This window comes from Mesoplodon densirostris, chromosome 4 (assembly GCF_025265405.1).
Source record: "Mesoplodon densirostris isolate mMesDen1 chromosome 4, mMesDen1 primary haplotype, whole genome shotgun sequence".
NCBI classification, from domain to species: Eukaryota; Metazoa; Chordata; class Mammalia; order Artiodactyla; family Ziphiidae; genus Mesoplodon; species Mesoplodon densirostris.
This window is the reverse complement of record NC_082664.1, coordinates 130,422,066-130,447,022: the sequence shown is the minus strand read 5'-3', so window position 1 is coordinate 130,447,022 and position 24,957 is coordinate 130,422,066. Positions and strand designations below refer to the sequence as shown.

Genomic DNA, 24,957 nt, shown 5'->3' with positions numbered 1-24,957 from the left:
GCTACAAAAATTGTTTTGAAAATCTTGTTGACATTTCTCTGGCTGCAGCACCTATAACAAGGATATTTAAGAAAAGGGGGACAAATACTTCTGAGTACATGACCTAGACACTCTGCTGAGGTTTTTTTTGTTGGTGGTGTTTTGGATGGTGGTTTTTGTTTTGCTCCTCATTTTAGTTTTCAGCTTTCAGGGTTGCTTGCTTGTTTTTCCCCGTTCATGAAATGAATAGAATTTTACTAGAAATGGAAAATATAGAAAAGAAATCTGACCTGACCCAAAAGTATACCCTTAATGTATACCTCCTTCCGGTTTTGTTTTGTTTTGTTTTTTTACATGGGGCTAAAAACTTTTTAAAGTTCCCATACTTAAGAAATATGTTATCCCATGGGCTTCCCTGGTGGCTCAGTGGTTGAGAGTCCACCTGCCGATGCAGGGGACACAGGTTCATGCCCCGGTCTGGGAAGATCCCACATGCCGCGGAGCGGCTGGGCCCGTGAGCCATGGCCGCTGAGCCTGCGCGTCCAGAGCCCGTGCTCCGCAAAGGGAGAGGCCACAACAGTGAGAGGCCCGCGTACTGCAAAAAAAAAAAAAAAAGAAGAAGAAGAAATATGTTATCCCTATTACCTTCATCCCTCCTCCAAAAAAATCCCAACATTCACCTGCCAGACCTGGTGGAGCCCATTACTAGCTGTTCACCTGCAGTGATCTACTTTGTGGGCCAGTGCAACTGTTGACTGACCTTGGATTCATTTCACATTTCCCCCGCTCCCTGCCTCCATCAGCCAATTATTACTACACAGTTAATTTTTGAAGAGATAAAAGTGTATTTGCGTGTTTTTATAAAAAGTCTTTCACCATGATTGTAGATGCCCTAATCACCTCTCTTTCCCAGAGAGAACTTGACTTTTAAAATTTTACAAATCTAGATGAGCAAAGAGCAGAATGTTCTCGTGTTCCTTTACTTCAAGGCCATAATCGCAGACTCTAACTACATGTGCATTTCAAACTGTGTATCATGGGTCCAGAAACTAAAAAAGTTGCTTTTGTTTAAATTAGGTTGGTTTTACTCATTTTATTCAGTAGACCTTTACTGAGCCCATACTCTGTGCAGTGAATTGTGATTCCTTGCACATAAGAAGCTTACAGTTGAGTCAGGAAGACAGGACTGTAGGTAGAGGGCTAGCGTAGTCCCAAAGTGCATGTTGTAGTTTTTAGAAAACTCCCAAGTGTCCTAAAAACCCCATCACCCCAGGATAAGCACACATTCAGAGTGGATGAGGAAACAGTACCAGATTAACAAATTCCATCTTTCACTTATGTGCATAATGTTTAAACAGCCATCGATGCAAGTGTATGTAATGGACCGGTCCAGGCTTGCAAGTGTTCTGAGGCTTATAGTAACAAATGCTCATAACCGTAGGTAACCATTGCATCCCCCAGAAAGAAGCATCTTATTTCAGAGATAGATACCAAGTAAAAAGAGTATCTGTACTGCTTTTCTTCTAAGGAGTTTGAAGCTCTTCTTGTAGCAACCTTGACTTGTGAGAAATTCCTGTAGGCATATGTCATATGTCACAAACGCTTGGGAAATTTGTCTTGGCCCTCTTCCAGTGTGACCAGTTATTCTAAAGGGGTTCTGAAGGGCAGGGGGCTTGCTAGGTTTTGCTGTGTCTCTGTATGGTGTATATTTTAGAACCACTGAATTTAAAAATATTTTAGTTCCTAAAATATTTAATAAAGCCCCTTTGAGAACACAATCAGCAGAAAGGAGAACTGAGACTCCTGAGTCCGAGTCCTCGCTGTGCTGCTCTCGTCTTGTGTGACTGAGCCTGGGTAAGTCCCATCGCCTCTGTCCACACCTCAGGCCCCACCGAGTGAGGTGGCTGTGATGAAGCTCCCCCTTAACAGGCAGGTAAAGCCAGCATGTTGAAATCTGTGGAGGAAGAGAACCAAGTGAGAGAGTGTTGCTGATGGTCCCTTTGTCCGATGAGGAGGGTGTGTGTGGATCTGCGTATACCCCCAGGTGGACATTCACTGGGTAGGTCAATGGATGAACGTATCTGACAACTCCGGAGTTGACCAGGGCTTGTAACGCACTTTAGGGTGGCTCACCACAGGGCCCAGGCTTCCCGTCTGGAACCAGTGTTTCAGTCTCAGCCCCTCCTGAAGGCACTACCGTCACTTTCTCTCCGACACTGAAATGCCTTTCACTCTCTACCCAGGCTGAAGCCGACGTAGCTTCTCTGAACAGACGCATCCAGCTGGTTGAGGAAGAGTTGGATCGTGCCCAGGAGCGTCTGGCAACAGCTCTGCAGAAGCTGGAGGAGGCTGAGAAGGCAGCAGATGAGAGTGAGAGGTGAGGACCCCTCGTTCAGCCCACCTGTTAGCACAGCCTTTCCTCCTGGTGGAACGGGAGGGCTTCTCTGATCATGGGCCTCTAAGCATTTTACAGTACCTTGGTGGCACTATTTCCTGACTTGATCCAGGTGCAACTAATGGTTTTGTTCATTTAACATTAGTGGGACACCTTTGTGCAAAGCACTGTTTTAAGCCCCAAGGTTACAAATAAAAAAAAAGACGCCATTCCTGCTCTCTTAGAGCTCACCACACAGCGAGGGAGATGGACGTGTAAACGGGAGGTTCTAGGGATGTGTTTTGGTTCTTTCATTCCTACTGACCATGGAGCAATTATGCATTTTTTTAAAAAAGATAACTTTATTTTAAAATACACCAAGGAAGCCGCATGGCACAGGGAGATCAGCTTGGTGCTTTGTGACCACCTAGAGGGGTGGGATAGGGAGGGTGGGAGGGAGGGAGACGCAAGAGGGAGGGGATATGGGACTAGATGTATATGTATAGCTGATTCACTTTGTTATAAAGCAGAAACTAACACACCATTGTAAAGCAATTATACTCCCAATAAAGATGTTAAATAAAATATACCAAGGGGTCTCAGGCCGAGGTAAATACAGTATGGGCTGTCAGTTGTCAAATAGCCCAAGAAATGAGCGGAAGAGAAAGCACAGATAAAACAGAAATATGATCCACAAAAGTAAATTGTTTTGGACTTAGTAAAGCCGATAAGACACGTGTGCATAGGTAAGTACAGTCAGATCTGCATGTCTGCTGAGCATGCTCCCACTATGACCTGGCTCTACCTGACTTATTACCCCAAGATTCAGCCTTGTGGTAGTAAAGGAAAACCAGGGCCATATCAGCCGTCGTGTATTCCACAAGGCATTTTCTCTCATGTTCAACTGTTCGAGTTCTTGTACTCATATTACTTGGAAGCACTCCAAGCAAGACTCCACAGGACTAGAGAGAGTTCTGCCCTTCGAGGGATGACAAAGTATTGTGATGTCTCAGACACTGGCAGTGTGTTTCTGCACTGTGACCTGGGCAGGTGCACGCAGTCCATCATTTTGTCCGTTTCTCCATCTTTGAGGTGCATTTCTGCCCCCTGCCACCATGGATAAAGAATGATTTCAGACTTTAGGATCAAAGAAGCTCTTTAGCTGAAGTTGTCAGCTCATTATTCACTGTTGCTTATTGATTCTTTTCTCATCAAGAGTTTTGGAATTCTTAAAGATGACTCATCATCTCTTACAGTGTACATATAACCAACGGTTTTGTGGCTGGCTTCTTCCTGAAATACACTTGTTAGTGAACCTGAAAGGAAGGCAATCTGGCAATGTTAGACGTTGGAGTAAAAAGGTATTTAGAGATCATTTAGTCCAGTCCCCTTGTTTTACAGATGAGAAGACTAGGGTTCAGAGACTGGTGTGGCCTGCCCAAACTCTCAAAGAGAATTTATGGCCGAGCCAAGATGCAGGTCTCCTAAAATACATTGTAGTGCTTCATTAAAAAAAAAAAAAAAAAGTGATTTATTTATCTTACTGCGTACTTAGATATTGGTAAATGAATCCCATTTTAACATAATTTGTTATTGCATAAATCTGTAATATATCATAGGTCAATTAACATTTTCTAAAACTTAGCACCATGCTGAAGGATCCAAACGTACACATCAGCATAGAAGATGGTGTTGGTCCTGCCTCTCAACACCTCTATTATGAGTTTTATTAGAGGCAAAACTAAGTTTCTTCTCTAAAGTATAGGTCAACCCACATGAAATTGCCATTTTTGCAGGTCCGATGTGGTCAAATACCATCAATTTCATTTGGTTCAATCTAATACTTACATTTGTGGCTAAAGGGGTAAGAACAGCTACTTTCTTTGTGGGAAGGAAGTACATGAAGATAAGTTTGCTTTCATTCTAACTTTGGTCCATTTTCAAGGTGAAGCTTCCCACCAGAAAAGGGAAGAAGTCCCATTATTTATATAGCAGGTAAAGCTTGTTGACCTTCCTTGATTCCATGCCTCCCACATTCAAACAGGATCCTCACATGGTACCTTTCATTTCACATTAGCTGCCTGGACAGTGTCAACAGTACCAAAAGTGTAAGCTTTCATTCACAATAAACAGAGAGAGGGAAGTGTATGTCTTTTCTGCCTTCAGCTCTAGACAGTCTTGTTTCATGGTTTGGAAGATAAAAGTAGCTCTGTGCTCTGTTTCGGTCTGTCAGTTACACTGAGCCTCACAAACCACTGTGCTGCAGGGTGAGTTCGTGGAGGTCGCCTCTAAATCTTGGGTCTTCCTGCATGTCTTTCTTCTCAGAGGCATGAAAGTCATTGAAAGCCGAGCTCAAAAGGATGAGGAGAAAATGGAAATTCAGGAGATCCAACTGAAAGAGGCCAAGCACATCGCTGAGGATGCCGACCGCAAGTATGAAGAGGTCAGATCCTGGGGCCCAAGGCCTTGTGGACTCCCAGGAGCGGGGGAGCAGTGTACAGCCTTGCGTTCTTCAGTGAAACCATCTGCTTCCTTAGCAGAAATGGGTGGTTTTGAGAAGCAAGAGTTCCTTTGTCCCCAGAAAACGGTTCTCAATTTTGATCCTGCTAGGGGATCAGTTGCACTGGGAAAGACCAAAGCTTTTTTTGTGCCCCCATGCCTCCCCCCACCTCCCACCCCAAACACACACACAAAGGCCAGGACAAAAGTTCTCTGGTCAGGAGAAGGGAGAGTTGGGCCTCTTGTGTTTTGTGGAAGGGACCTCTCAGGCTGTCACCACGCAAGCAGTTCTCCCTACTGTGATTCACCTGGCACAGCCCAGTTCAGTCAGTGTAGAGACACAGACCATGCACTTGCTCCCTAGATTCATGGAGGCCTTTCTCTCTGTCCTCCTGTCTCCTCAAGGTTCACAGGTGAATCACCTCCTGGTCATGCCCCATGAAAGCAACCTCCTGTGATAACAGAGCCCCCATGATTGTGTTACGGTTTTAGTTTTTCCCTTAATGTACTATGGCTATCCTGAAACAGCACTGACTCTTCATCATCATCATCTCCCATCTCCAGGTTACACTACGCCCACTAATTTTGAAATGCTTCCTAGGATCCCTTCTCTCTGGTCCTTTCTTCCACTGACCTCATTAGTCACCTCAGCAGCTTCTCATGTCAGCCTCTCTTGCTGTTTCTGTTGGCATTTGTAGCCTGCTGCACATAGAGGGAGTCGAGGTACAGAGCTCTAGATGGATGGAGTTCTCAGGATTGTTTTCAGTCTTGTCTTGCAGCCCCGCCTTTTCAGCATAAAAGGCGTCATGTCTCATCACACTGCTAGTTTGGAGATTGTGAACTTCATCTCTCTCCCTCCTTCCACACTTGGTCTGGCTGCTATGTAACTATACAGGCGTCACCTAGGTAGGACTAAAGATGAGCCAGCCCACCCATAACTAACCACACTGGGTCTTGGTGAGCAGAAGCCTCCGGTCTCCTCTCCATGGGCACGCCTGGTGGAGAGTCACTTCTCTCCAGTGCACGGGAAAGAGGATCATCTTGTTTAGAGGCAAGAACTCCTAGGGGCTGACGGATCCAGTCCTCACCCCACACCCCTCCTCCGAGCTTGGAAGCCCCATGGTGTGTGTGTTTTGTGTTTGTTCTGCTGCAGGTGGCCCGTAAGCTGGTCATCATTGAGAGTGACCTGGAGCGTGCAGAGGAGCGGGCTGAGCTCTCAGAAGGGTAAGCGGGCCCGGCGCCAGGAGGCTGTGTGTGGGGTGCTGCGGAGCAGTGACTAAACAGCATGACCTTCTGGCAGCTGCACATTGACCTGTTTCAGCTCCGGGCTCCTTAAGTGCTCATTTGACGGGGATGAGCTACGAGTATGGAACATGGAGGACTTGCGTGGGGTGTCTGTGTATGAGTGCGTGTATCACTGCATGCCTTACCTGCACACTGATTTTGAGAATGGCCTTGTGCATTTCCTGTGTCCACTAACAGCCAAGTTCGACAGCTGGAAGAACAATTAAGAATAATGGATCAGACCTTGAAAGCATTAATGGCTGCAGAGGATAAGGTACTGACGGCTCATGTATGGGTTTTAGGTTTAACTGCAACCCAGGCGTCTTTCAGCTTCCAATGCCTACTGGTTCGTTTTTGTAACGGCTGCACCTTCGCTACACCCTCTGCTATCTTATACCTTGCTTTAAGTGCTTTCTTTGGGTCCTTTATACTCCTTTGTTTTTCCTTCATAAATGCTCTTTGGTGCAGCCAAAAAAGAAGCCAAATTATCACACTTCGAGGTTGTTGGATTTTGTCACCCTGCCTTTCTGCGGTTGGAAGGTCGGGAGCAGTCTCCATGGCAAAATTGAGCATTTTAGTACCTTGATGATTTGGCTACTTTAAGGCAGCCCTTTGTTCTCTAGGACTCGGTTTTCATTTTTTCCCATCCCTCTCCTTTTTCTCTCCTCCTTCCTTTGGCTTGTCTCCCACCCTTTCTACCTCTGATCGAAAACGTTAGCAAATGTGCCGAGCTTGAAGAAGAGTTGAAAACTGTGACGAACAACTTGAAGTCACTGGAGGCTCAGGCTGAGAAGGTAGGCCAGGAGCACGGCGTGGGGGAAAGGCATCTTTAAGAGCTGCTCTAGAGACACCCACTTTTTCTCTTCTGGGGCCCTGCCAAGGCAAGGAATAATCCATTAGACACGTTAGCAAATGGCGTCATTTTGAGGCAATTTCCTGATGATTATCAATAACAGATTTTTTTTTAATGGAGAATCTATTTTATTTTGAGTATGTGAGTCATCTGTAACAATTTAATTTAAACCAAGTGCCAAATGGATAAGTTATCTTGTTCTTCTCCCATGTAAAACAATAGGCAGGAAAACAGAGAATGCATTGTTGTATGCCATTTGATATCAGAGGCTCCATTACCTTCTAAGAGATCCTCAACATCTGTTGGCTGGGCTGACACTTTCGTTGTATTAGAAGACCTCAGTATAGGGTGAGCTATGGCCTGACATCTGGAACATTCTTTCTAATTACAGTACTCGCAGAAGGAAGACAAATATGAGGAAGAGATCAAGGTCCTTTCTGACAAGCTGAAGGAGGTAATATTAAGGGTGTTGTGGACAAAGCCAGCTGGATTGAGTTTGTTTTTACAGAACTGTTCAGGGCTTTTTCATTTTAAAGTTAGAATGATCCAGGGATTTTCAGGGGTGGTCTTGGAGAGTGAGCTGTGCTAGCCACCTCTCACTGTGGTGATTGACTGGCAGGTGGTCTCAGACCCCATTCATGGGTGCCAGGATTGATTTTCATTCTCTAGTTTCTCTATATTTGTAGCTACCAGAAATCTAAAACTTCCCAATTCTGATTGAAATAAATTGAATTATTGCAGGCTGAGACTCGGGCCGAGTTTGCGGAGAGGTCAGTAACTAAATTGGAGAAAAGCATTGATGACTTAGAAGGTAAGATCTTAAGTTTTGTTTTTAACTTAATCCTTGTGGCTGAGTAGTGACCTGGCAAAGTCATTTTCCAATCATTGCGTCCTCCTCGATACACTTCTTTGCTCTTGCACATTCTTCCTGTCTGCCCTTCGGGGTTTTCATTCCGTGGCTCCTAAACTCTCTGTTCACCAGATGACCGTTAGCCACCAGACGGGGCCCATCTCTTTTTGTAACAGCAGATGCCAAACGGCTCTACTGCACACTCTTCAGAAGTGTGGCAGGTTTATTTCTCACTCTGAGTGAGGTGGTCATAGGTGAGAATGACTGGTGTGTTTTCTGTCTTTAGTGGCATCTCCTTATTGCCAGAATGGTATGGATTTGTTTTTAGGCACAACTTATCTTCCCCCAAGTGCGAATTCAATGTAAGGGTTTGGATTTTTTTTTTTTTAAGTTACTAATCATCTTGGCATGTGCTGTGTATCCTGACAGGGGGGTGGAGGGTAATAGGGCACTACACTTTGACATTATACTTCAGCACTTCTCCACTAAGATACTTAGGTTTTATTTTAGTGACACCCTCTCTGTCTCTCAGAAATCCTAAATGTTGAGCTCTGAGGCTGTGAAAAAGAAAGAAAAAAATATATAAAATATATACATCAAAAGCAGAAGTGGCTAGAGTAGGGACTGGAGGTTGGTGCAGATGATAACCAAGCTGGTGGAAAAGAGAAAATGACAAATGGTTGCAAAACAATCTGCCAAATTGCAGCAGAGTATGAAACCTTCATCATTAGAAGAACTGAATTGCAGATTTGGCGCAGCAACACCATAAAAAGCGTGGCTCTCCTCGCTTTTCAAGCCTCCTGGACCAGCGAGGGCAGCTTGAGTGGGCAGACCACAGGAGTAGTCTGGATGGCACCAAGAAATCCATACCCCAGTGGTCTAGTTTGGTCCGGAAGTCAGTGGTTTCAGGGTGGAGCCAGATAAGGATTACAGACTGTAGTCACAAATTGTTTCTTCAAAACAATGCCCTTGGATATTTTTTCCACTGTTTATAATGGCAGGTGGCTGTGTAATTAAATTATAGCTCTATAAAAGAAAGATGTTCTATTACCCCTCTCCCAACCAGGAGACAGCCTTCTGTGGTTTCGTTTAGGGTTTAACATGGTTTACTGATATACCTGCCGTATTTGTTATGATTTTCATATTGAGTTTCTTGTTTTATTTTCTAATGGGTTTTGTTCTTTTTGTTTTTGTTTCAATTTTTTTAAAAACAAAACGCACGCCTCCTGCATTGGCCACCTGCTGCGGCACCAATTCCTTCATGCATTGCCCTTTTCTTGCTGCTGTGTCGGGATGGTGTCCATGCCACCCTCACTCACCCTCCATCTCTTGATCACTCTCCATGTCCTTGCACCTCTGCCTTCCACTTCCTGGTCATAGACGAGCTGTACGCTCAGAAACTGAAGTACAAAGCCATCAGCGAGGAGCTGGACCACGCTCTCAACGATATGACTTCCATGTAAATGTTCATCCACCCTGCCTGCTCACACCCGTGCCCTCATGCTAATATGATAAATTCGCCACCACTCCCTTCTGTATCTCCAGAATCTCCATCTTTACACCTTTATGCTCACTGTCTTTGCATAATCTAGGATAGTAATTGTTTTTTCACATTCTACTAACATAAAGGCCAAGTAGATTGTCTGTCTATACAAACCATTTTCCTTTCAGAATCCATTCATTTCACATTGTCTCAGCTAGATCATTCCCATGAAGCAGTGAACTGGAATATGTGTGACTTGGGCACTGTCCTTTTAGGAAATTAAACTAGGCTCAAGTAGAATTGGTAGGCCACGCAATTGTGCAGGAATTTCCCAAGAAATATCAAAAGGCGGTTTCCTGAGATTCAATTAAATACAATGTGAACATTTTTCATAAAAGAAATAATAAATTTAAGGAACCCAACATGGTCAGATGACTGAGGCTCTTAGAGAAGGGAAATTGATCCAGAACAGCATAAAGAATGTTGCTGTAAAAAGTCACATCTTCCTTTTAAGAATTATAGACAGAAATGAACCCTCTGCCGGGTAGCCAAGCCTTTAATTTTCTGTTTATATAAAAGAATTAACATACAAACACCACAACCTGTGTCAAAGAAATGGGACATAAAACACAGATTGTGTTATATGAGTTTAGGAGTTAATGGCCCAGCTTTTACTACTGCTGGGCAGTAAGAGTGAAGTAGATAGTCTTAATCTCACGAGAACCTGGAGCATACACAACTAACTTAACATATTACTAACCAAACCTGAATGTTAAGCTGGTTCTGCCCCTCTAAATTCTAACCTGGAATGTTTCACAGAGGCTTCCTTTTAATCTCATAAGATGGCACTGAATTCCATGTAAGCTGGATATTTCAGTGTCCTGGCCCACCTGTCATTGCTTTACCCGTGCAGAAAAATGGTAGCTTGAAGAGTGTTGGCAAGTGCCTGCTGCCTTATAGATTATAGAATCGCCACACTACCCCTTGAGACATGACTGTCACCATGGAAACTAGAGAGAATTCCATCCTCTCTTCCCTCATTTGTAAATGGGGGGATGGATCAGATCATCTGTCTCTCAGTGCTAAAATGTGGTGATTCTATGAGAAAAACTTTTAGCATTAAGTATGGTTAAATATTCTGAAAGGTGGGTTTAGCTTAAAATCTGTTTTAAGTTCTGTTCATGGGTCTTTTGCAATGAAACTCCCGCAGAAGGGGCTTGTGCTGGCCTCGGGTCCAGACACTGGTGGGCAAGGATTGACATCCTCCCGTAGATATGGCTGGCAGCGGGTTTTGCATGTCTGCTTCTTACCTGTGTTTCAAATGCCGCTCTCATCTGTTAGTTTAGCTTCCCTGTTTTCCATTGTGCCACTTTTTTCCTTTTTCTCCCACCTTTTCTCTTCATGCAGATAAGTCTCTTTGCTTCACTTCTCGCACGACCCCTTCATCAAGCTGGATGTCCCTCCTCTCTGAGTTCTGCAGTTTGTCTGTTCTTCAGCTGACCCTGGTTCTTTCTTTCCACATCCTGCCTTAGGGCCAGGCACACACTGTGCTTCCTATTGTACAGAAGCTCCTCATTGCAGTGTAAAATAAACACTGTGTAAGCTATTTCTGTTTGCTATTCTTTTTACTTCTTATTTATTGACATTTTAGTTTCAACACTGAATAAAACTCCAAATCTTCATCACACATATGAGGGTTAATTTTTGGCTGCTGCTTTGCTTCCCCCCCGCCCATTCTGAACATCATACAGTAATACCAAGAGACTCTAAAACAGTAGTTCCTTGTGGAACTTTTTAAAAAATACCCATGCCTGGGTCCCTCTCAGAGTTCTGGTTTGCAAAGGTTACAGTGAGGCCTGGGCATGTGTGTCTTTTTAGAGATTGAAATGGCTCTGGTATGTAGTACGGGTTGAGAACCTCTGCACAGGGGATGTTGCTTGTTGGAGCCGGAAGATCTGCCTTGAGCAGTGCCTTCCTCTGCCAGATGTTTAGTTGGGATGTGGTGAGCCCTCTGTGTTAGTGTTTAGATAGCCCTGCTTGGGAGGGTGTGGCTGCCACCCCACATTGCTAGGAACTTACATATCAGAAAAGGTGAAAAGGAATGTGGATTCAAACAGTGTAAGTTGAGGTTATTGTTGATCATCCTTTTACAGCACAAAGAACAGTTAAAGCTTTTTAAGAGTATATTCATTCTTCAGCCACCTTCGTTTTGATCATGAAATGACATTCTTAGGTTTAAGGAGCATACGATTATGTTCAAGTCAAGATTTATTTTTGTGCTCTTAAGCGCATCATGTTTTCTTTAGGAGGGGTTGTACTTACAGTAAATCTTTGTGGTAATTAACTTTTTTAAAATTTGTGAACATCTTTAAAGCATAGCCATTAAAGTTGGGTCTTTTTTTTTTTTTTACCCCTTAAAAATAGTAGAAATTGTTCAGTTATAGTTTATCAGTTATATTTATAAATTCAAAACCAGCAATTAAGTGATTTTTTTTTATAACGCATCACAAAATTAGAACTTAAAAATGATGTGGACTTTTATTTCTTAATTCCCAACATTTCTCCATCCTCAACAGTCTGGCTGTATTTCTCCTGTGTTTTAAATGTGGGTGACCTTCATCTGTTTGTGTATAGTTTTTCTTAGCCTAATAGTGTTTATATACCCCTGTATTCAAGTAAATTTGGACAAATTGAAAATGTCAGTCACTCTACAAAACCTCAGAAGAGAGTAGAAATACTCTTTTTAAGAGGTAAGTGAATTTAGTAATGGTATAGTGGACTTCTAAAACTTTATAATTTAGACAGTGTCTCTCCCTTGAGAGTGTAAAGTCTTCAGTAATTTCTTGTTTATCTTTTCCTAAGGCTTCTTGGGCCTGCTTTTGACTATGATTCCTGCCTTGTTCTTTTAAAATTCAGAGTAATAGAAGTGGGCCCTTCTCTGAGTAACCCTGCTTCCTGCTATAGATAAAATGACAAGTCTGAAAGTTCTGCTGAGCAGATGTTCAGTTAATTTTGGAGGCACATCTGTTTTTTGAAAGCCATTCCGGAGATTTTCACACTTCCTATAAGTATATTCTACAAGGGGAAATGGGAAACTGATGGATTGGAAGACAAATCTGGAATAGCCCAAGAAGGTATGGGTGCACAGGAGGATAAATAGCTTTTTGATTTTATCAAGAAATTGTTGGGGCCCAGGCTTCTAGCTCAGAGGGTCAGGCCATATGTAGAGGCAACTGCTGCAAGAGCCTTGGTTGGACCAAACCCCAAAAGCATTGCTTGGCACTAGACATCCCAGACATTGGGGAGGTAGAACAGGAAGGAAGAATACTTGCAAACATACAAGCGTTCCAGGCACACCAGTTCCATGGCAGCTGAAGTGGAGCAGGTCCAAAGGAGGATGTGGTAGGGACAGCTGTCATTTAAGCTGCTTTCACATTGACCCTCTGGATTCTCTGGGATTTCTCCAGAGTTCTTCCATCCCAGCTTGGCTGTACATTGGCTCAGCAAACTAAGACATCCTACCTGCCTGGGGTGGTATCTCCCACGCGATAGTGTGAATGTGCTAGTGGGGTATAGACTTTGCACCCCCCAAACATGCAAGATACCATGAAAGGTAGGAAGGATGTGGTAAAGAGATGAACCAGAAATGTTCTTTGCCCTCAATGAGCTGGCTATCTTGTGAGAAGATAGATGAGGGAAGCAAGTCTGAACTAACAGATGGTGTGCATTTAGAGTCAACAAGGAATAGAGACTAGTTCTGACTGGGCGCTACCTGGAGGAGGTGACATTTGACTGGGGTTTCGAATATTCAGAAAATTTGGATCAACAAAGAAGACAACGCAGCAGCTATTCCAAGCTAGAAAGCACAACGAATATAGCGTATTCCCCATCTCCTACCATACATGAGAGAAAATTAAAATAAGAATTGATCAATTTCCCCACAGACCTGGGGGCTAGAGACGGAACATTTTTCTTTTCCCCGGGGTATAGGATTACTGCTTTTCCAGATCATTAAGTTAGAGTTTTGTGGGTCTAGGTCGTCACCGTCATTGGAAACAATAAAGTATTCTCCAGCTTTTCATGGTAAGTGCCAGGTTCTTGTCCTTGTTGGGGCATCCCCTGGACCACCAGATACAGACTGACTCTAGTAGCTGCCTGCCTTGCCAAGTGAGCAGATCACATGCCCTAGTGTAAAATGCTTTTCACACTGGTCTCCATATGGCTGTTTGAGATTTTATTCATTTTATACATGTCCATCGAGCACCAGAGAATGCCATCCTCTTCAGAAGATCAGCAGTTAAATTTTAAGTCAGTTTTGAGTGGAGATAAATGCTTGTTCTTTTGCTGTTTGAGTAGGGTAACACACCCGGTATCTAGGCTGGACGAGAGTTCAGAATTTGCACCCTGTATCACAGCAACTAGGGGAGGGACAGGGAGCTCAGTTCTGCTGTTAATGAAGTGGCAGTAGCCCCTCTTGGTGCTACCTGAAAGGAAAGCCGGCCCTGGGAGTGGAGATGAAAGGAGTTGCAGGAAGAGGTGAGCAGAAATGGGCAGGTTGAGGTTTCGCAGGAAGCTCTCAGCTGAACCCTAGCAAGGGGTGGGCTCGCCTCCAGCCCTGCCCCTGTTCCTGAGGCTGTTTCCAGAAGCTGCATTCAGCCCGGTTTACACAGTGGTTTTACTGAGATGCATGAGGAACATACCCTCTCTCTGTCCTCCTCCTCGGATCCTGCTGCTCTCTTTCCCTCCCGTCCTGCCAAGAGAGTAGTCCTGGCTCTTCCTAAGTCTGCCAGGCCTTTTCCATCCGCCCTTCCTGGGCACAGGACAGCTGACCACAGGGTAAGGGTAACCTGCTCAGCAAGTGACTGGCGCCCGAGGTACTCTGTGTTCTGTCTGTGAGCTCCCTCTCACCACCTCCAGCTAACCTCTCTTCCTCTGCCTCTTCTCTTCTGCTAACCTGCTTGCTGACCTGTACAGACGAACTCTACCAGCAACTTGAGCAAAACCGCCGCCTAACTAACCAACTAAAGCTGGCCCTGAATGAGGATTAAACTTAAGTGGGAAAGAACCTGGGCTGAATTCTAGGAACGCAGCCCATGGGCAGGAAATCTAAGACTGTCATACCTTCACCTAATAGGGTTGAAAACGATTCCTTTCTGCAGAATTGAACATGAATCAGTTGAATGACTGGCCTTGCCTGTATTTTCCTCTCATATCTGGAATAATTAAGTTCTCTTTAATCCCCAAACCACTTTTATGGTAAAATTACATCTGTGTTTATGGATCAATGTTTATAATCAATTCAGCACTCATCTTTGCAAGAGCAGGTCCTCTTGTTTGAGCTGATACATAATGAGGACCAAAAAAATGTTTTCTATTTCCTACAGAGAACTGAGTCTTGCTTTAAGTTAGAAAGCCAAAGCAGAGGGATGTGTATGCATATAAGTATATATATATATTATATATAGGATATGATATATATAATATATATTCCTATTACATATTCATATTTCTAACTTCTAAGTATCTGGTATAGTGTTTGAAATATGATTACCTATGCTTGGGCAAAATAGCTTTTGAAAACAGGAGTTGATGTCAGAAGTCCCTGATTGTCTGAAAGGTATGCTTTTATTCAGTCTAACAGTGTTGGATTCTGGTGAGAATGTCATGCTAATAATAAATAGAACACTGTGAAAATAATAATAAGAGAATGTCCTACTGGAGTGTGCATGAAACGTGTTGGTAATTTTTTTTAATGAGTAACAGAAATAAATCATTGAAAAAGTTGTCAGAAAGCCTATTTACGTCATCTTTGTTTTCTGTGAGACTGTGTTACAACACAACTCTCAGACCTTAACTGCTTGTAACTCAGAAACGTCTGCTGTTAACTTCAGTGCTGCAAGCACCTCTCCCTGTTCCCATGGCACATGACCAGTGAACCTTCACCAACCCCACCTGCATTTTGTCCTCAGTGGGTTGTTGGTGGAGGTTCACCTGGCCACTCTGTGAGAACCTGCTGTGCCTGTAGTTCCTTTGGGTCCAAGACAGCTTCCCCTTCGTAGGTCCTTGTCTGGAAATGAGTAATGTCTTACGAGCATGCCTGGTCCTAATCATCTCATCCTGTGTTTGTGATTGATGTTTGCCTGCCTAAATGTACAAACCACCACTGTGTCCAAAGCGCAGCTATTCATGACTTAATTTTCTAATCCCACCACAGAGAAAGTGGCTCATGCCAAAGAAGAAAACCTTAGTATGCACCAGATGCTGGATCAGACTTTACTGGAGTTAAACAACATGTGAAAACCTCCTTAGCTGCGACCACATTCTTTCATGTTGTTTTTGTTTTTTGTTTCGTTTTGTTTTGTTTTTAAACACCATGCTTACCGTGAAACCCCTTAAATGCATTTTTATTTACTTTTACCACTGTCACAAATACATCCACAAAGTACCAGCTAGATCAGGGGTGGGAAAGACACACACACACAGGCAAGCCCGTGTCAAGGCGACAATGATTTAAATGTGCCATTTCCCAAGTTGACGTTGCCACACTTCGTAGAGAGTTTAGCAACACAGTATGCTTAGTCCAGGAATCCTTGCTGAAGCAGAAAGATTTCCACTCAAAGTGCCAATGATACATGAACAGGAAGATTAATGTTGGAAACACAATCAGGTGTGGATTGGTGCTACTTTAAACAAAAGGTCCCACTGTGGTCTTTCGTTCAATATTGTACAATTTAGAATTCTATCCAACACTAATTTATTTTGTCTTGGGTTTAACGATGAGGTGAGACTACGGATCCTGTCTGGCAGAATTCACTAAAGCCAAGGGTTTGTAAGCCAACATGCTCTTCTAAGGCTTCTGTTTTCTTTTTAATTGGCACATTTGCAGTTCGTTACAGCTCGTGGGATAGCATGCGATGTGGATTTCCACCATGTTCAAGTGAAAGATTTAGGCACCACCTACAATGGTGAAGAAAAAACATTGTCTTAAGAGTTATAACTGTATGGAAACCTTGTATAATGATATGGAATAAATGCACATTGTAGGACATTTTCTAAATGGGGTGGTCCTGTCATTTGTACGTTTTTACTTTGTGAACTTTAGATCGTGTGATCGACCTACCTTCCCTCACACATGTTTCTTAAAGCAAATTAATATCCCATTGTCCAGGAGGAAACTGGGTTTCATGTGTCATCCTCCCAGAAGCACTCAAGCCAGCATCCCTTTGGTCTGTTAAAGTTACAGCCAAGCAGCAAAGGACACTTTCTAAGTCCAAGCCTTTCTCCAGGTTATGGGTTATATCTGCATGTACATACATGTAGACCTTTTGCCATGGTTCTACTGGTTTGGGGCTTTTTCCTCAATTCTTAGCTAAGTCTCTAGTAGTGGCAGTCATACACATCAACAAATTGTGGGTTAATGCACCAAATGTGTTGTCCCCTAGCAGTGTGATTCTACTTCAAAGTAGAAGTAGAGGGTCTTGGTGATTTTCTGCTTTCTAACTCATGTTGAGTTCTAAATTCCAATACATCTTCTTTTTATTGGACTTGGAAACTGAAAACATCTCAGGTCAGTCTTGAAGACGTTAGACAAACAAAAACATTACAATATTAGTATAATATTGTACAACATTACAAAAACAGATTACAGTATTAGTTGGCTAAACTTGTGCTACAGAGGAAAAAAAGATGTTCCCATGAAAAGCGAACACAGTAAAATGGAAATAAATTCATTTGGATGCATGGATATTTTCATTGAAAAGGATTCAGTATCTCTGTAGCTGTTCTTCCACACCCTTTGATCAGGTATTAGGTTGGCCAGAAAATGCCTTCGGTTTTTAACTAAAAATATAAGACATTTTTCATTTTCACCAAGAACTTTACTGAACAATGTATGCACCCTTTCGTTCCACTGCCTCCTGCCATTTTTCAGGCAACTTCATAATTCCATCGTCCCAAAACTTTTTATCTTTTTGAGCAAAGAACTGTTACAGATGCCTTTTACAGTTTTCCAGGGAATTGAAATTTTTTCCATTAAGAGAATTTTGTAAAGACCTAAATAAATGGAAATCCGAAGGTTCAATGTCTGGTGAACACGACGGATGAATCAGAACTTCCCAGCCAAGCTGTGACAGATTTTGCCTGGCCATCAAAGAAACATACAGTCTTGCGTTATCCTGATGGAAGATTATGCGTTTTCTGTTGACTAATTCTGGACGCTTTTCGTTGAGTGCCGCTTTCAGTTGGTCTAATTAGGAGCGGTACTTGTTGGAATTAATCATTTGGTTTTCCGGAAGGAGCTCATAATAGAGGACTCCCAGTCCCCCCATCTACACAACATCACCTTCTTTGGATGAAGACCGGCCTTTGGTGTGGTTGGTGGTGGTTCATCTCGCTTGCCCCCACGGTCTCTTCCGTTCCACATTATTGTACAGTATCCACTTTTCATTGCCCATCACAATTTGTTTTAAAAACAGGACGTTTTCATTACGTTTCAGTAGAGAATCGCATCTGGAAATAAGGTCAAGGAGGTTTTTTGTCCTTAACTTACGTGGAACCCAAACATCAAAGCGATTAACATAACCAAGCTGGTGCAAATGATTTTCAGTGCTTGATTTGGATATTTTGAGTATGTCAGCTATCTCCTGCATGGTATAACGTTGATCTCAATTAATGTCTCGATTTGATTGCTATCGACTTCAACTGGTCTACCCAACCGTGGATCATCGTCCAGCGAGAAATCTCCAGCACGAAACTTCGCAAACCACTTTTGACACATTCGATCAGTCACAGCACCTTTTCCATACACTGCACAAATCTTTTTTTGCATTTCGGTTGCGTTTTTACCTTTCTTGAAATAATAAAGCATAATATGCTGAAAATGTTGCTTTTTTTCTTCCATCTTCAATATTAAGATGGCTACACAAAAAGTCACCAATATTGATGTCTTTTTTTAAATGCACGCCGATATGACAGCTGTCACATACAATCTAACAAAATTGTTTTGAATGAAGTGAAAGACAACTAAGTGCTACTAGAACCATCTTACGGGAAAAAAAAGAATGAACCTTTGGCCAACCCAGTATTTTCTCTCCACAGACCCAAAGAGAAGCTTGTCAGCCAGGTTACAGTTCCCACCTCTAAAAAGCTGTCCTTTTGCTCAAGGCAAATAAACTCTGCATCTCGGCCTTCCTGCATCTTCACCAACCCTGGGCACTTCCCTGCCCATCCTTAGCTAGACAGAGATGCCCCTGCTTCACTCTAGTCAAAAGCTCTCCGACACCCAGCATCTTTTCACTTTGGGAGCCAGATCTGGCTTCACTTTTCCTGGCTGCCTAGCCTGTCAGGTTCTTAAATCTGAGATTGTTCTTCTATGAAATGGGCCCTTAGCTCACAGGTTATCATCGTGGGACTGGAATGTGTGACCCAGGTGATAAGTACACAGCACAGCGCCTCGGGCACGCTCGCTGGCCCTTCCTGCTGCTGCCCTCAGTGTGCTGTGCGTGCCATGGAGACCAACACGGAAGACTTGGGGAAGCTGGGACAACGCTAACAGCTCCATGTGGCAATGATTGTTATCAGGACTATTTTCAGATACCCTGTGCCAGAACCTGTCATAAGCACCTTACTGGTGTTATTTTAGCTTCACCTCAGTCCCATTTCACTTACACAGAAACAGGCTCAGGGAGGCTGAGGGAACCTGCTCACAGGTCCAGAGCTCCTGAGTAGCGTGGGCTGGCATCAAAGTCGGGCCTGTGTGACTCCAAAGCCCTGTTTGGATTCTTCTTCCACTTGTTTCAGACATTTTCCAGCAGAAGGAAAGCAGCTCCTGGGCACGGGTAGAACCAGGTGAGGCAACAGGTACAGTTGGAAGAGGAGGAGCCTGGGAGGCCAGAGGTTGAGTCAGCTTGCAGCTGCCATGACCCCAGTGGGGGGTTTAAGGCCTGACTTCCTCCCTGGGTTCCAGGGACCAGATGGAATCAATGGATTTCTACAGCATCACGCCAATTCGGAGAATTGTTATTACCTGATCGTTCTGATACATAGAAAAGGGAGAACGCCCTGTCCCCATGGGGCGCACAGCTTGGGTCAGACCCAGTGTGATCATCTCCGAACACGGGAGAGTGGTAAAGGCTCTTCAGTGTGCAAACACTGAGGCTGGACGCTGATACGGTCACCATTTAGAAAACCGTGTAGTACAGACAAAGCAAGATTCATACTCTAAATTCGTTGCCAAGACTTAGCAGGCCCAGATTTCAGAATGAACAGCTGGAGACGTTGCCTTGTTCAGTGTAAAACATTGTGGAACTCCACAGAGAAAGGGTACAGGTTAAGAATATAAGCACCTTCCAAAAATATTTAATTTTGTGATGAGAGTTCTATGGTCTCTTATTAAGGAAAATAGAGCACTTTTGTGGATACATTCTGAACTTTCTGACACTGGCATTGAAGAGAACAGTTCTTACTGCTCCTAGAGCTATCGCTGGCAAGAACAAAATCTAATTTTTGTGTATGCTGCTATGTATCCTCCAGAGTTTAATACTTTGGGCCTGATTTTTATTTTTCTTCTTCAGGAAAAAAGTGTCTTTTTCACTTGAACAAGTATTTGAGTCGATGTTAACCGTTTTTTCACCTTGTCAACGCTATTTGTAAGTGTGATTTTTTAAAAAAATCTGTTGTCACATGTACATACAGAAAAGAAATCGGAATTCTCCAATCAAAACCCTGGGGTGCTCAGGGAGCCATCATTTCCAAAATTGGAGACGGGTTTGGAAAGAAATTGTTAGAAATGGCAGGCAGTACAAGAAGCATTCCTTCCATTTTATACACTTTTTGACATTGAGGTTTTCAGAGCTACATTCCTCCAACAGAATTCATAAATTTTGTGTGTCAATGAATGAAGCTATGTTGAAGGCTCACTAATGTGAATGCAACTTTTGCCAAATTCTTGACAAATAGGCATCGACCTGAGGATAAGACTGGTTGCTGCTGCCTGTGAGCTTTCTTTCTGTCTGTTACCAAGGCCGTGGAGAACAAAGAGGCGAGTCAAGGCCTTATCAGGGCCTGCCAAGGCTGGTGCCTTAACTGAAGTGCTGATTCGGAGCCGGAAGGAGGCTTATCATCGTCAAGGCTGGAGAGTTGGGTGGCTTGCTCAAGGTCACCATCTGCTTGAGTTCAACCCCAGTTCCCCTTCAGGGCAGGCAGTGCAGTGTGGGGCTTGGAAACCAGAGGGGCCAGGTTCAGGCCCTCCGCCACTCACTGTGTGACCCCAGGTTAATTTTACCATTTGTGCAGCAATTTCTCCATCCTTCAAGCAGATGGTTTGCCTGTGCACTTCCTCTAAGGCAGAGAACTAAACGAGGTGATGATGTATGTAGTCTCCTCACCTCCGCCCTGCCTCTGCCTCCAGCCCCTCTTCTGCTTCTTAGCCCTGAGCCTTTTTTTCTCCCTGCATTGGGTCCTTAGGGAAACTGAAGGTAACTTTTTTCCTTTTGAAATGAAAATCCCCAGCACCGATCCCCCATCCCCTGGAGACCATGCATGGCTTTGCAGTGGTATCTCACACATAAAATGCATTTTCAATACGTTTGTTGATTGGCCCAGACACAGATGCTCAAGTAACAGTTGCCACATGATTAATCACCTGTGCACAGGGGTGAAGAATGTTTCAAAGTAATAGATTCACATTTCATATTTAAGCAAAACACTGGCCCTTGAAAATAAGTTTCTGTTGCTCCGTTTCTTGCATTTGGATGCATTGCTGAGTGGAAGCTAACAGAACACGGGATCCTGCTGGTAGCCCTTGTAGCAGATGTAAGTCAGGACAGATCAGCCCTCATTCATTCATTCTTGAGGATCTATGCGGAATCCCCTGTCTCCAGAGGAAAACTAACGACGGGAAAGGTAAAAAGCCCTTCGTATGTGTGGCCCAGGAACACACACAACTCTGTTCTGTCTCCCGAGGGGCCAACTGGACATGGCTGGGCCGGAGGCATGAAGGAGTCAGCTCCCCTGGGTGGATGCTGCGTGGGGATGGGGGCGAGAGGTGAGTACACTCGATGATGGTGAGTCCTGATCTGTTTTCCACTCAGGAGATACTCGGAATCTGAAATGCTGCCTTTCCAGTGGAACTCTCGTTGCTTAGACTCATAAATCGAACATTAAATTCCCAGGTACATGCCGTGGAATAATGTAGTCCTATGGCCTTCCGATGAGCCAGGTTTTGATGTGCTGACCACATCCTGCATCAGAACTAACCCCCCACCCCATCCCAAGCCCATTTCCTCTGTGAAAACCTGTTTCACAATAAAACAGTTTGCCAAGTAACTCCTTGAGTCATGCTGTGGTCAAGGACACTGCTATCCAAAGTGAGCCCTGTCACTATCCCAAAGGGGTTAAATATTGTTGCTAAAAGCCCAGTGATCAGCCTGTTAGAAATGTGACCCAGCACCCAGGCAGTAGGGTTTTTCATTTTTGTTTTTAAGGTGAGTGATGGCTTTTCATAGGGATGGCTGGCATATCTGCATCTCACGACCCAGCGCGGAAGTGATTCATTGCTGGCTTACTTGAGCTTGATCACCACCATTCCCATGATGTGTCTTCCTGCTCTGTTCTCACACAGTACTCTTTTCCATGATACTCCAGGACTGTCTGCCTTAGCACCTTCCCAAGAAATTAAAAAGGAACAAGGCAGATAATCTGCCTAGGAATAGGGATGTAATCAGTGTAAAGAAAGTGTGACTCCAAGAAGTGTTTCTGGTCTCAAATCCTTGCCGAACTGTTCATATCTCTTCCATCCCTAACCCTCTACTTGAAAACTCCTATCTGGAATGTCTCTCTTTTCCAGCTTATGTTCTCTATTTCCCCTCCAGCTATAGCTTTTCATTAATCTCTTATTCTGCTCACTCAAACATAGAAAGGGCTTCCCTGTTGTCTTCTAGTAACTAGAGAATATGTGGAGATTAAGATTGTAAGTAATTTGGCCTACAGGACTAAGAATTTCCATTTAAGAAGAATTTATATTATTTTAGCGACTAGAGGTTGGAGGACAATCTAGAAAAAGTATAAAATAGAATTCTTGCCCTCAAGAAGTCTATAATCTAGAGGAGGCAATGCACACACATTAAGAAATAATAATAATAGGGTATGATTACCTGGCAAAATGAGAGTAAATGATACAGGAGTGCATTGAAAACAGGCATTGTGCTCCCCTTCCTGGAAGATTTTAACCACCTAAAACCAATGGGAAAGGCTCAGGCATGCTGTGCAATTTTCTTGAGAACTCCAGCCATAGGCATGCATGACTCACCCTTACCTCTCAAACCTTAGAAACAAGAGCTCTGTTAGTTTATAAATGCTTTGGTTGTACTATTTACTCTGGCCACCAAGTTGGTTTTTTTTTTTTTAATTGTAGGTTTCTTTTGCTGAACTTAATCTACAAATTCTTCCCTCTTACCCGCCTCCCATTTCTTGCTTTATGCCATTTAACTTTTAAAAAAATGTTTTGGTCCTACTATACCTTTGCTTTTATCCTAGAGCATCTCCCAATCTTCAGAGCAAGGAGTAGAGTATAAATAAATAATTACACAGGCTCTTCGAGACCTCAAAATCAGCTTCCTACTCCCCAAGGGAGGTCTGCAGGGAGTCTTTGCTTCCTAGGAAAGCAGATGGATGAGAATCACCACAAACACTCATTTCTTCCATAGAAAGACTCCCTAGTGTTCTTTCCTGTGGACCTTAGAGAAGAGTCACTTGACCTGCTGGGGTTGCCAGACTTCAGCCTTCTTAATGGGTTAGGAACCGTGGGGGTCTCCAGATAATCCTTCTTCCAGACTTCCATGAAAGATGGAAAGCGAGGTGGTGTGCTGAGAGAATGGGGTTTCACTGCTGTATTGATAGGAACTGCTGGGGGGTGGCAGATCCCTTTCACTTTTCTAGTTTGGATTCCTACGCAAGATAAAGTATTACTGATAAACATAGCATAATGAAATTTGGATTAAAAAGACTCTAACCCGAAGAGTTAATTCCAGCTTGTGTAACAGCAATAGATACATATTTATGTATTTAAAGGAATATGTAAATTTCATGCAGCAATTTGAAAGCTGAAATGAAAATCTATTTGCCATATTTGGATATAGGACTGCAAGGTAAATAAGCCAAATGTACACATAAGGTACAAGGCAACATATAATTGTATACATTTCCAGTTTGTCACAAAAGATTATAAAATCTATAAGGAAAAGGGTCACTTATAATCTCACCACCACTTTAAAAATTATTTTCCATGTCTTTTGCCTGTGTGTATATATAGGACTTTGTAGTTAAAACCTTATTTTTTATTCAAAAAATTTGCATAAGCACCTTCCTATGTTCCTAACCTAGTTTTCATGGTATCACTGTATGATACTCCAACTGGTTAATGTGCTGTAATTTGTTATTCTCCTATTTTTGAAAATTTGGATTCTTTCTAGATTTTTTTGCTCTCATAAGTAGGACTGTTATGAGATTCTTTGTAATTTGGATATTTTCTGACTCTTTGGAAATGAAAACATACACTTAAAAAAAAAAAGCTATTTAAGTGCAGACATACCCTAAATATAGTGTTAAGCTGTTTAACTATGTAGTGATTCCTACTCCAGCCTGGACTGGATAGCCCATTTGATTTCCAGCCTTTGGGTTCTTAAAAAGAAACAAAACAAGACAGTCTCCCCAAACTGGTTGAAATAGAGGCCTTTAAGAAATCTAGCTCCACACATTTCTTCCCCCTCCTCCTCCCACCAACAGAAACACACAATCTTGAACTTTAAGAGATGCTTTCACGGCAGCCACTCACTCTTGTACCCCGTGTCTAGACCCAACTGATAAAAGTGAATAATGGCTGTGAGGGCTCAGAAGCACTGCCCAGGGTCACTCTTGCCTCCATTTGGGGAAGACCCTTAACTACTGGTAATGAACAGTGATAGAGGGAAGAAGCAGCGATAAAAGAAACTTAAACTGCACTGCGAAGGCTGCGGTCTAGGATAGAGGTCAAAATCCCAGGCTTTGCTCACTCTTGTTTGAAGAGCAGGCGTTTTCCAAACAGGTTTGCTTTGCATTTTGTGTTGGATCCCCGTGTGGTGAACAGATGGGAGGTTTTTATTTTAAGTTGTTTGCACTGAGGTTGACAGCCTGGAGAGTTTCCAGAAACATGGACTGAAGTTGCCTTTTCAAAACAAATCTGGAGGAATATATGCCTCAGAACGAATGTATGCCTCAGAACGTATGCCTCAGAACGTATGCCTCAGAACGTATGCCTCAGAACGTATACCTCAGAACGTATGCCTCAGAACGTATACCTCAGAACGTATGCCTCAGAACGTATGCCTCAGAAGCTGTTCCAGGCACATTGCTGGGCCCTGCCCCTTCGCCTCCTCTCTCCCTCTTTGTGTTACAAAAAATAAAAACAAATAAAACTACCAAAACAAAAAAAGCTTTGAAGTAAGACCAGAATTTGGAAGTCACTCTGCTACTTACTGGTTGTGTGACTTTGAGTAAGCTCTTAAACTTCTCTGTCTGCAAAATGGGGATAATAATAGTACCTGCATCCAGGGCATGATTAAGATACTACCTGTAAAGTTTTTAGTACAGTGCCTGACACA

General features: G+C 43.2%; 1 protein-coding gene across 26 annotated transcripts in view; it reads left to right on the top strand.

Annotated features, from left to right (window-relative positions):
• The window catches only part of TPM1 (tropomyosin 1), a 28,267-nt gene extending 11,888 nt beyond the window's left edge, over window positions 1-16,379 (top strand). For 4 of the 26 annotated variants that reach the window (XM_060097229.1, XM_060097217.1, XM_060097216.1 and 1 more), the window contains 7 exons: window positions 2,223-2,356; window positions 4,679-4,796; window positions 6,006-6,076; window positions 6,855-6,930; window positions 7,381-7,443; window positions 7,731-7,800; window positions 15,537-16,379. In XM_060097229.1, the coding sequence (XP_059953212.1) occupies window positions 2,223-2,356; window positions 4,679-4,796; window positions 6,006-6,076; window positions 6,855-6,930; window positions 7,381-7,443; window positions 7,731-7,800; window positions 15,537-15,619 (615 nt within the window). In that variant the 3' untranslated portion in view covers window positions 15,620-16,379. Of the gene's footprint in view, window positions 1-2,222; window positions 2,357-4,678; window positions 4,797-6,005; window positions 6,077-6,334; window positions 6,411-6,854; window positions 6,931-7,380; window positions 7,444-7,730; window positions 7,801-9,219; window positions 15,107-15,536 lie in introns of those variants that run through there. The other 22 variants (XM_060097223.1, XM_060097230.1, XM_060097221.1 and 19 more) reach the window with 8 other exon arrangements.
• Window positions 16,380-24,957: the final 8,578 nt, after the last annotated feature.